This window comes from Mercenaria mercenaria, chromosome 2, assembly GCF_021730395.1.
Source record: "Mercenaria mercenaria strain notata chromosome 2, MADL_Memer_1, whole genome shotgun sequence".
Lineage (NCBI taxonomy): Eukaryota > Metazoa > Mollusca > Bivalvia > Venerida > Veneridae > Mercenaria > Mercenaria mercenaria.
In genome coordinates this window covers 37610024-37623504 of record NC_069362.1, presented here as the reverse complement: position 1 = coordinate 37623504, position 13481 = coordinate 37610024, and the positions used below count along the sequence as shown (strand labels likewise).

Here is a 13481-nt window from a genome sequence, read left to right as displayed (position 1 = left end):
TAAACAATTTCTGGACTGCCTAAAATTTCGAAAAGTTAAAAAGCAGAAAAAAAGTCAGTAATTTCATTCTCATGACTTTTACTTTTAACAGCAATGCAGGCTTAGGATAAATGCACAACACAACATACTCTGAAGTATTATCACAAGGCAAAGGTTACTGGTCCCCTACAGAGGGGTCAATGTCACACATTCACTTCACAGATCTATAAGTAACACAAATAAAGCTGATAACTGTTCATACCTAGGAGAATAAGTGACTTGGCAGCCTCATATTTCACTCTAGAGTCCTCATCTACCCTCAGCCTCTCCTTGAGGGCAAAAAACACCATGGCATCTCCGCACCGAAGCAGACCAAGGTGTTTAGCAGCATCTCTCCTCTCCTCAGCTCGCTTCGAGACCAGAGCAACATGTACAACAGTCTGAGATATACAAATTATATTTTGTCATGTCAAAATCATTATGAAAATTGATTATTTTTAGATTATGTACCAGTATAAAAACATGCACAACGAACTGAGCTGAAGGTATTTTAGTTGACTGTTACATTTAACTTATTGAAGCTGTTATATATTGCCTAAAGGTCATGCTGTATAGATGTGAAGTGACTTCCAGTAAATATACTGGATAGCTCTGAGTTTAAAAAACATTCTACCTTTACTCTCTCCCACTTTAATCCACCAAATTCTTTTCCACGGCTGCTGGGTTTCAGTCTGGACCAAGTACTTGCTGTAATAGACAATCACTTTTGAATAGGAACCATACTTATTTTTACGTGAATCTTTAAACTGGAGATTAACATTTTGAACTTTAATAAAAGTGTCAGTGAGTATGTAAGAAGCTACTTAAATGCTTTGCTTGATACTAATTATAAAAATGATCAGATATTACTGTAAGACTCTGAAATAGCATTCCAAATTTTGTAAAAGGCAGAGCAAAACTAATGTAAGGCCAAACAAAAAAAACATACTTGTGTTTGGAGTATTTTTTTATTTCCTACAGAAAGTATCATAAAAATGAATATAGCCATAAATCAAACTTTCAAAAATGATACCAAGATATTCCTATAGTTCAGTTCTTACTTTTGGTCACATAACGGAAAAAAAAACTTTAAAGGTTATTGCTCAATTTTTGGGTCAGTTGGGTAACCGTAAACATATACATTTTTGTTTGGCCTAACAGAGCAACACATAGCTTGTACTCCCAACTAGTGATTACACATTTATAGCATATACATATATACAAGCAAAATATGTCTGGCATACAAGGTACATCACCTTACAGAAGCAAGCCTCTGTGGCGTACATGCTGCGTATTTGCTGTGTATATGCCGCGAACACAGTAGTACGCCAGAGGAGTACATTTTACATACACCGCATGCGGCGTACATGCCGCGTACTATTTCGACGAGTACACAGCATGTACGCAGGAGGTCACTAGTACACTTCAAGTACGCAGCACAGACTCTGAAAATTTAAGGAGTACATTGCATGTACGCAGGAGGGACTTGTACAAGAAAATAGTACACTGCATGTACACTGCAGATACTTTGAAATTTGTGCAGTACACTTCATATACGCGGGAAAGACTTGTACAATTTCTTTTGGCATTTATACTTAGTTTTTTTTTTATAAGTTAAAGTCTGAAGTAAACTTCATATACGCGGGAGGGACTTGTTCATTTTCTTTTGGTGTTTATACTTTGAATTTTTTTAGGTAAAAGTCTGAAGTACACTTCATGCAGGAAGGATTTGTACATTTTTTTTTTTTTGGAAGCAAGAACTTGATTTCCGAGTAACTTTTATCTTAATAGCATAGAATAGTTCAGATTACCGGTATTCTGAACAATGAAAATTTGCCAAACTATTTGCAATGTTCATTTTTGAAGCTTACATCTTAGTGATTTCTGAGCTGCACCTTGCATGCAGTGTAAAAATATATTCTTTTTCATTTTGAATTAATCCTGGAGCTTTCTAACTTAGATAATTGAAAAGCCTTATTTTAACTTCGTTGCATTACATTTTGTAATACATGAAATAATTACCAAGATAATGCCTCAACAGCGCCCGAATGAGAAGAATTTATAGCTCTCACTGTTATTCGAATACTCTTAAGCAAAACACCATTCTATCATGTTTTATAAGGGCTTTAATGCTCATTATGTTAACTCATTAAGGCCTCACCAAATTAAAAAGTTGTTCATCAGATTTGCCGCATGTATATTTTCAGAACGTTTTTGGCTAATTGCGCTCGCCCCATTGGAAAAAATCAATTCAAAATTTTTTGGTGCGCTACTTTTTACGGACGTAAAAGTGTATAAATGCTTATATAATTCCAGTCCTAGATAGTTCTCAGATGGATTTTAATCAAAATAATACATACTACGCATGCAACATCTATAATAAAACATAACACTTATATTTAGTTGCATTAAAGTTGTTTCCCCTTGATGCAGTTACGCCATTTTCTTCAAATGTTTACCAAATTACATGCTACAAAAATTGATTTATTTCATTGAAAAGTGGATGAAGAAAAGCAAACTCATTTATTTGATAACATCAATCTACATTATTTTGGTAAGGGTAAATACTTATTGATGCATGTCACTTATCTTTTTTCTGTTTTTTTTTTGCTGTCCAAATGATCAGCATTTGCATACGAAAGTTGGTGGGGTAAGGAATTTACATTATCACAGCAGTTTCGCCACAGGAGTACACAGCATGTATGCAGCAGGAGTACACAGCATGTACGCCGCAGGACTCGGGCCAGGAGTACACAGCATGTACGCTGCAGGAGTACACAGCATGTACGCCACAGGGGTAGTACAACGCAGGCTCATTTGCATGTGAAAAGTGTATGTGCCGCGTACATGCTGCGTACTATTTCCAGCATACTAAATTCCTCCAGCGTACATCCTGTGTACTATGTAGTCTACAGCATGTACGCAGCAAGTAGTACGCGGCAGAGCTCATTTGCATGTCAAAAGTGTACTACAAACGTACTATCGGTGTATGTGCGGTGTATATCCTGCGTACTATTTAAAGCCCTTGATTTCAGTACACATCATGTACGCATCATATACGCTGTATGTACACAGCAAGAGTACGCAGCAGGCCTTTTTCTTCTGTAAGGGTCTACATAAAAAAAAACATTGGCTTCACGTACTAAAACTGTATGTGGACATGCACAGCTATAAACATGCATAATGACAAATGACAGTGACAAGCCCTCAAAACTTTCTTAGATCAAACCAATTTAAAATTATAATACCGTAGCTTTAATCAGGTAAATTAATCTTAAATGTGGTTGCATGAAACAAGAGCAATTCTTTTGAATTGTACATAAAGGTATAAATTATAAATCAGAATGAATTTAAAGCATGCTCATCTATTTCCAAATTAATGCTGAAAATAAAACAGGTGCTCTGATCGAAAAAGTATGATAACTGGATTGATAGTTTATAGAAGGTTCCCTGATTAATATAAATGTAAAGCAAAACTCTTATAAACTTGTGTGGTCACACAATATGTTGGTGACAATAAACTGGAAGAACTGATGAGTCATTTTCATACCAAGTATAACAAGATGGCCGTAAAGGCCCTGTATCCCTCACCTGACCTAATTTTAACCCCTGATAAGTTAGTGGTCTCTAGAGTGTTAACTAGCTTTCCTTTGATTTGACATGGTGACCTAGTTTTGCACCAACATGATCCAGATTCAAACTTGACCTAAAGATCATCAAGATTAACATTCTGACCAAGTTTCATGAAGATACAGTCATAAATGTGACCACTGGAGTGTAAACAAGATTTTCCTGTGATTTGATCTGGTGACCTAGTTTTTGATCTCACATGGCAAAGATTCAAACTTGACCTAGAGGTCGTCAAGACAAACATTCTGATCAATTCTCATGTGTTTCAAAAACAGAACTTGTCTAAGGTTTATAGTTGATTTCAACAGATTAAAGCTTATTTCCTATTAGCAACAACAACAGCAACAACAAAAAAACAATAACAATGAAAGACAGTTATAGCTAGAAACAAGTAACAACAGGAAAATAAAATTTTATTTCAAATTCCAACATTCCATTCAGATTAAAGCCAGTGTCAGCAGACTGTGTCATATACATAAAGAGTACTTAACTAGTGCATTGATTCCTTACAAGTTCATAACATATTTTCTGTAAGTAAGTGATAACTTTCTTATATAAAGTACAAGTACCTGTAAGTAATTAAGTGATAACTTTCTTATAGAATGTACAAGTACCTGTAAGTAATTAAGTGATAACTTTCTTATAGAATGCACAAGTACCTGTAAGTAATTAAGTGATAACTTTCTTATAGAATGTACAAGTACCTGTAAGTAATTAAGTGATAACTTTCTTATATAAAGTACAAGTACTTAAAATATTTTCTGCAAATATCGTAAATGACATTTTCTCTGCATGTAGTCTTTGATTAAATCATCATACATAACACCTCCCTTCTAAGCAGGACAAAATCACAGGCTTAAAAATACAGACATTGAAACACCTACAGACAGAAATTGACAGAAAGACTGATAGAAAATGCATCAAATTTGAAGAACTAGCAAACAAGCTTTTCATTACACCAAATCAAATGGAAGATTCACCATAGCAACTAGAGATTAATAAACAGAAAAACAGACAGACAGACAGACAGACAGACAGCTATTGTTTCAGTTGTACCTCCAGTTTCACTGTCAGGGCGTGTCTGACTCTCCGCTATGAAATATAGCAATATACAGACAGGATAATATAAAATATGTAAATAATTCAATACAGGCAGTTGGTGGCTACTTGAACAAATTCTTCATGTCAATATGACAAAAATCATTAGGCAAAATTAATAGAAAAATTCAAAAATCAATTGTTCATCTCCCGGAACCCCACCCATCTATTTTTACTATGAAGACATTGAAGTTTAGCAGTATAATACCTGCACCAGTTATCAACATACTCAAAACAAGGGCAATAACCTATGGCATGGGCACCCGTTAAATGTCAGTACCACTTTCAAAAGTGATCTAAGTTACATGTCTGCAAATATCTGCGACATGTACAGGTTACTATCCTTGTAAAACCAACTACTTTACTTTTCCCTAAACCCAAGCCTGCTTAAGGATAACATGGTGTAATAGCCATATTTCATATCTTGTAACTGGATGGTAATATTTGAATGAAATTTGGTCACTTTAAAGACATTTGAAATTAAAAACTTTTCACTGAGAGATTTTTCAAATTTTAACATTTCTTGGGGAGATAATCGGTATTGAAGTTAACATTGATGCCTATGGGAAATATATGATTTCTTTATGAGAATCTGAAACTGAGTTTTGAAAAAAAATGCGGTAGAAAGCTGCATTATATGATTCTGATAGAAATATAAAAAAGAAATATGAAATTCCCCGTAGGGAAAAGGAGAAAATATTTTATTTTTTTTTCTAGTTTTCAGGGGAGATAATTCATGAAAAATCAAAATTATGAGGGGAGGTAATCTAAAGGAAATTTTTTGAGAACTTCTGTCACTATATAACTTGTCAATATGCACCTTATTTCTATCATTTGACATTTTTAAAGCTTACATTAACAAGTTGTATGTACACTTTTGGTGAAATTGAGGCCTATTACACCATGTTATCCTTAATAAATCAGTTTGACATTCTGTATGCAAAATAGTGGAAATATATAACAATATATACAATTCTAAATCAATACTGCAAAGGATCATGCATCATAAATGGAACTGAAAAAAAAAACAACAACAGGTGCAAAATTAAGGAAGAATTTTAAAATAATACCAAGCCACATTATCCTGAAACAAAATGTAAGCATACTATACAATATAAACATCCTGGCCATACTTGCTCCCAGCAATGCTGTCACTAGAAATGAAATCTAAGAGTAAGAAATTCTCCTTTTTATTACAGAAGTTACATAACAATTTTGTCACCTCAGCGCAAAATGTCTGTTTTGTTTGTTTTGGGTTTAACACCATTTTTCAGCAGTATTTCAGTTTACATATAACAGCGGGCAGTTAACCTAACCAGTATTCCTAGATTCTGTACCAGTACAAACCTGCTCTCTGAAAGTAACTGCCAACTTCCCCACATGATTTTTGTTTGTTTGTTTTGGGTTTAACGCCGTTTTTCAACAGTATTTCAGTCATGTAACGGCGGGCAGTTAACCTAACCAGTCTTCCTGGATTCTGTACCAGTACAAACCTGTTCTCCGCAAGTAACTGCCAACTTCCCCACATGAATCAGAGGTGGAGGACTAATGATTTCAGACACAATGTCGTTTATCAAATAGCCACGGAGAACATACGCCCCGCCCGAGGATCGAACTCACGACCCCGCGATCCGTAGACCGACGCTCTACCTACTGAGCTAAGCGGGCGGGCTTCCCCACATGAATCAGAGGTGGAGAACAAATGATTTCAGACACAATGTCTTTTATCAAATTGTCAAAGAGAACATACGCCCCACCTCTATGCAAAATTTGGATAAATGTACATGTCATAAAGAAACAAGTGAATGAAGTATTGCAATGCAATATAAAGTCCCCTACTAGAAGGCACCTTATTGTTTCTACTGCAGTTTAACATAATGAACTGATATATGTCAATGATGTGTGAACAATATTGTACTATATATACAATATGTTATAACAAAACACTTGAATTAAAATTTGCATACAAAAAAACCTATAGTTGCTTTCATAAGTATTTATTATGAAAAAGTTATCATATAAGTGACCTATAGTAACAACAAAGGGAAATAAATAAAAAAAAAATCTGTTAGAAAAAAAATATATTACAAGTCCACACAAAACTCTTTACAAGGTAGAGATAGGTCAGTTTTAAAATTCAATGTAACATGCATGATGTACCACAGAAAAGTGGTCTTGATTTTTCCCTACGGCCAGTAATAAAAAAGTAACAATATTAGTAGTTCTTAAAACAAGGGTGCCACATGGCAATGAACTTTTGTGCCAAGTTACATCAAAATCTCTCCATGCATGGAGAAGAAATGCTCTGGACAAAGTCATTCTTAAATTTAATCTTTGACCTCTAAGTATGACCTTGACCTTAAACCTAGAGACCTGGTTCTTGCGCACGACAATCCGTCTCATAGTGGTAAACATTTGTGCCGAGTTTCATCAAAATCCCTCCATGCATGAAGAAGAAATGCTCCCGATAAAGTCATTTTTGTATCTGACCTTTGGCCTCTAAGTGTGACCTTGACTTTTGACTTAGGACCCAGGTTTTGCGCATGACATGTTGTCTCATCCTGGGAAATATTTGTGCCAACTGATATTTAAATCCTGCCTTGCATGACAAAGTTATAGATTGGATAGGAAAAAGATCCTATTGACCTTTGACCTCAAAGTGTGACTTTGACCTTTAAGCCAGGGTTCTGGGTTTTGTGCATGACATGTCATCTTATCATGGGGAACATTTGTGCCAAGTAATATTAAAATCCCTTCATGGATGGCAAAGTTATGGACCGGACAGGAAAAAAAGCCCTGTTGACATTTGACCTCCAATTGTAACCTTGACCTTTAAGCTAGGAGTCTAGGTCTTGCGCATGACATGTCGTCTCCTCATGGGGAACATTTGTGCCATGTGATATTAAAATCCCTTTATGAATAACAGAGTTATGGACCGGACACGAAGCAGACCCTGTTCATGCCATGTTAACATTTGACTGCTAAGTGTGACCTTGACCTTTGAGCTAGGGGTCTGAAAACTGAGCATGACACATTGTGTTATTATGAGGTACATTTGTGCCAAGTAATATTAAAATCCCTTCATGGATGGGAGAGTTATGGACTGGACAGGAGAAAAGCCCTGTTGACCTTTGACCTCCATTTGTTACCTTGAGCTAGGGATCCGGGTCTTGAGCATGATATGTCGTCTCCTCATGGGGAACATTTGTGCCAAGTGATATTAAAATCCCTTAATGAATGACAGAGTTATGGACCGGACACACAGCAGACCCTGTTCATGCCATGTTAATATTTGACTGCTAAGTGTGACCTTGACCTTTGAGCTAGGGGTCTGAAAGTTGGGCATGATACATCGTCTTATTATGAGGTACATTTGTGCAAAGTAATATTAAAATCCCTTCACGGATTGGAGAGTTATGGACCGGACAGGAGAAAAGCCGTTGATCTTTGACCTCCAATTGTGACCTTGACCTTTGAGCTAGGGATCTGGGTCTTGAGCATGACATGTCGTCTCCTCATGGGGAACATTTTTGCCATGTGATATTAAAATCCCTTAATGAATGACAGAGTTATGGACCGGACACAAAGCAGACCCTGTTCATTACATGTTAACATTTGACTGCTAAGTGTGACCTTGACCTTTGAGCTAGGTGTCTGAAAGTTGTACATGACATGTCATCTCATCATGGGGCACATTTGTGCCCAGTAATATTAAAATCCCTTCATGGACGACAGAGTTATGGACCGGACAAGAAATTGCGGACAGACGGACGTGTTTACATTTAGATACATATGTGGCTATAATTACATATTTTTAATACTTGTGTGGCTAAAATCTTTTAGGTGTCTAGCCACATAAGAGACATATACAAACTGTATAAAACAGCTAAGGGGGGTAACCCTTGCACAATAAGAATTTAGCCTCTTTATGTTATGGAGTTAATGTTTCCATCTAGTTGAATGTCCAAAGTGTCCTTCAAGATCATTATGTGGCTGTCTGTCCAAATATTCTGAGGCTAGCTAGCTTCAGAATATTTGGACTCACAGCCACATAATGACAGTGACCATAGGAAAACAGCATTTCATTCAGTGCAAACCTGCATTATCTACTAACCATCACCATAACAACATAAGTTCTTCTAATAGCAATAACCCTAATCTTAAGGTATTAGATCACTAATAGAGAACCTCCTTTTTGAAGAGTATTCAATTCCTACCATAAACCTACTTTTACTGCAATTCTTAGAGGGGCGTAGCCCAACTGGGACCGAATTTTTTTTTCCTTATTTTCCTTTTTTTTCTAGTAAGTTTTTACTTCTTTCAAGACTTGTTATTGATTTCTTGTACAAAAATGGAACTTGTAAGAGATTTCTTGGTGTTCAAAGTGAATTTACTACTTAAACAGAAGGGGTAGAGTTACATATTTTTAAAAATATTGAGTTACACGCAGTGAAAGTTCTATATTTTGCTTTCACTCTTAGATTATATATTAAGGAAGAAATTTAGGTAGGTTTTACGCCTGCCCTAAGATTATTTTTAAATGGAGTAAGCAAAATTTAAAACAGAAACACAGCATTCGACCTTATTTTTTCAATGTTGAAGTATGAATTCTGTCTCTTTAAATCTGTTTACTTGAGGCACCATAGAAAAAATGATATTGACATTTTTATTTTGTGTTTTATAATTGTTTACCAATATTTTGATGTTTCTTTTGTTAAAATTAATAGTAAAATGAGTTCTCTGCAAACATTTTGGATAGTGGCTATCACTTTTCTCTACTTGAGCTTGAGGAGATACCGTAAGTTATACAAAATTTATAAAAAAAACGGCACGGTAAAAGTTGTTTAAAAATTGCAAAATAGTGCAAAACACAGTTACCTTTCAGAATATACCAAGCAAAAACCATTTTGTAAACATTACTATTAGTGATCTAATACCTTAATTGAGTACTAAAGCTTAATTTTGAGTTGAACAGCCACATAAAATATTTCTATTGATGGACTTTTTGGCCACTTAAGAGATATGGACAGTGGGAGCCACTAATACATAGATGGTTTAGCCACATAAAAATAGTAGCCACATGATATCTTTTAGACACATAATGTTTTAGATGCTTTAGCCACCTAAGTACCTATCTGTTACCTATTTGTTAGTTCGGAAGGACGAATGGAATGACGGAATGACAGAATGACGGAAAAGCATTCCTATAGTCCCCAAAACTGGTTTTCAACCAGTAGGGGACTAATTATCCATTTTTTTGACCTGTGACAATAATGCTATTAGTGCTAAATCCCTATGGTGTTTTAAATTTTATGTTACCAAGAGATAACATACAGTTTTATAATATAATGTCAAGAAAGTAAGTCTTTCAAATATAGTTGAAAATCAAGATCTTGAACTTGCTTATCTCAAAATTTCAGCCACCTAGAAGACATTTTCAAGTCCCGTGCCAAAAACACTTGCACAAAATTACAATTAAGTCGAATTTTGGCTCTCTCAAAGTAAAACGCTTGATCCCTTGGAATTCAAGATACTGAGTTTCAACTGTATGTAAAAACAAAAATATTCTGGATCAGACAGAGCAATTCACCTGAAATGTTTTCTTCTTTTCATGGAAAATCATGTGACAACCATTTACATAACTGTAATATGGTTTTGCCACTCACTAAACATATCTGGCAGTAGGTACACAGTATGATGTTACATATATCAAAGATAAGTGTATATTATTGTTGGCTTCATTTTCAGTGCCAGTAATAGGGTGATTCAATGAATAAATTGCAACTCAGCTTGTTATAAAGTCTTCCAACTTAATGAACCTCAAGGTATGATACAGTGTTTGGTAGAACACAAACTTAGTACAGTGTAAACTGGGCCTTGTGATAGATCCCAGGTACATGTATGTCCCACAGGCTAAGGCCAGCAGGCTAAAGCCAAAGGGAAAGTTCAAAGATCTATCACAAAGCCATTGTGAAACAAGAGGACCATGATGGTCCTGAATCGCTCACCTGTCCCCACATGACCCAGTTTTAAACTGAGTATGATGTCGTTTTTTTCTATTATTTGATATTGTGACCTAGTTTTTGAGCTCATGTGACCCAGTGTTGAATCTGATCTAGATATCATCAAGATAAAAATTCTAACCAATTTTCATGAAGATCCACTGAAAAATATGGCCTCTAGAGAGGTCACAAGATTTTTTATTATTTGACCTACTGACTTAGTTATTGAAGGCACGTGACCCAGTTTTGAACAAGACCTAGATATCATCAAGGTGAACATTCTGACCAATTTTCATGAAGATCCATTCAAAAGTATGGCCTCTAGAGAGGTCACAAGGTTTTTCTATTTTTAGACCTACTGACCTAGTTTTTGACCGCAGTTGACCCAGTTTCAAACCTGACCTAGATATCATCAAGATGAACATTCAGACCAATTTTCATATAGTTCCCATGAAAAATATGGCCTCTAGAGAGGTCACAAGGCTTTTTAGTTATTTGACCTACTGACCTAGTTATTAAAAACACGTGACCAAGTTTCGAACAAGACCTAGATATCATCAAGGTGAACATTCTGACTTATTTTCATGAAGATCCGTTGAAAAGTATGGCCTCTAGAGAGGTCACAAGATTTTTCTATTTTTAGACCTACTGACCTAGTTTTTGACCGCAGTTGAACAAGTTTCGAACTTGACCTAGATATCATCAAGATAAAAATTCTGACCAATTTTCATACAGATCCCATGAAAAATATGGCCTCTAGAAAGGTCACAAGGTTTTTTTGTTATTTGACCTACTGACCTAGTTATTGAAGGCACGTGACCCAGTTTCGAAACTGACCTAGATATCATCAAGATGAACATTCAGACCAATTTTCATATAGTTCCCATGAAAAATATGGCCTCTAGAGAGGTCACAAGGCTTTTTAGTTATTTGACCTACTGACCTAGTTATTAAAAACACGTGACCAAGTTTCGAACAAGACCTAGATATCATCAAGGTGAACATTCTGACTTATTTTCATGAAGATCCGTTGAAAAGTATGGCCTCTAGAGAGGTCACAAGGTTTTTCTATTTTTAGACCTACTGACCTAGTTTTTGACCGCAGTTGACCCAGTTTCGAACTTGACCTAGATATCATCAAGATGAACATTCTGACCAACTTTCATACAGATCCCATGAAAAATATGGCCTCTAGAGAGGTCACAATGTTTTTTTATTATTTGACCTACTGACCTAGTTTTTGACGGCACGTGACCCAGTTTCGAACTTGACCTAGATATCATCAAGATGAACATTCTGAATAACTTTCGTGAAGATCCCATGAAAAATATGGCCTCTAGAGAGGTCACAAGGTTTTTTTATTATTTGACCTACTGACCTACTTTTTGTCTGCAGTTGACCCAGTTTCGAACTTGACCTAGATATCATCAAGATGAACATTCTGACCAACTTTCATACAGATCCCATGAAAAATATGGCCTCTAGAGAGGTCACAATGTTTTTTTATTATTTGACCTACTGACCTAGTTTTTGACGGCACGTGACCCAGTTTCGAACTTGACCTAGATATCATCAAGATGAACATTCTGAATAACTTTCGTGAAGATCCCATGAAAAATATGGCCTCTAGAGAGGTCACAAGGTTTTTTTATTATTTGACCTACTGACCTACTTTTTGTCCGCAGTTGACCCAGTTTCGAACTTGACCTAGATATCATCAAGATGAACATTCTGACCAACTTTCATACAGATCCCATGAAAAATATGGCCTCTAGAGAGGTCACAAGGTTTTTTTATTATTTGACCTACTGACCTAGTTTTTGATCGCAGTTGACCCAGTTTCGAACTTGACCTAGATATCATCAAGATAAACATTCTGACCAACTTTCATACAGATCCCATGAAAAATATGGCCTCTAGAGAGGTCACAAGGTTTTTTTTATTATTTGACCTACTGACCTAGTTTTTGATCGCAGTTGACCCAGTTTCGAACTTGACCTAGATATCATCAAGATAAACATTCTGACCAATTTTCATAAAGATCCCATGAAAAATGTGACCTCTAGAGTGGTCACAAGCAAAAGTTTACGCACGCACGGACGCACGCACGGACGCACGCACGCACGGACGACGGACGACGGACGCTGCGTGATCACAAAAGCTCACATTGTCACTTTGTGACATGTGAGCTAAAAACAACACTTTTATCATCATTATTTTTCATAATCACTCATTAAAAACTAAAGACAATAAAATGATTTCACTTTTCTGGAAATAAATTTAAATCAGCACTAGTATTCCCTGGGTATTTCATAGCCCTAAAGTATCTTTTTAAGTTGTTACTTTCTATGAATATATAATATAGTGTTTGTTAATTATGTGCAAATTTCTTATAATATCTTGCAATAAAATTAACATTATCTGTAAAATTTAGTTAGGGCTAAACAACAACTGTACACATTATAATCTTCTTCATTATATCTGAAGGTTAATGAGTTTGTATTCTTACAAGTTCATACTAAATAACTAACTTTTCTGCAAAATGTGGGTATGACTAAACAACACAGTTAATGATCTTCAACTTTACATGACTAAATATTCTGTGTGACCTTACAAAGTATATTTGAATACATAATCTTTACTTTGACATACCGTGCATTTTCAATACTGAAAGAGAACGACGGTTTATTAAAACTGTAAAACACCTACAACATCATATTTTTACGTTCTAAA

General features: G+C 35.6%; 1 protein-coding gene across 10 annotated transcripts in view; it reads right to left on the bottom strand.

Moving 5' to 3' along the window:
• The window catches only part of LOC123563746 (uncharacterized), an 85033-nt gene that overhangs the window by 35227 nt on the left and 36325 nt on the right, over positions 1 to 13481 (bottom strand). For 7 of the 10 annotated variants that reach the window (XM_053535361.1, XM_045356729.2, XM_053535384.1 and 4 more), the window contains 3 exons: positions 4705 to 4740; positions 653 to 726; positions 242 to 419 (listed from right to left, as the gene is read on the bottom strand). In XM_053535361.1, the coding sequence (XP_053391336.1) occupies positions 242 to 419; positions 653 to 726; positions 4705 to 4740 (288 nt within the window). The remainder of the gene's footprint in view (positions 1 to 241; positions 420 to 652; positions 727 to 4704; positions 4741 to 13481) is intronic. The other 3 variants (XM_045356732.2, XM_045356736.2, XM_045356737.2) reach the window with 1 other exon arrangement.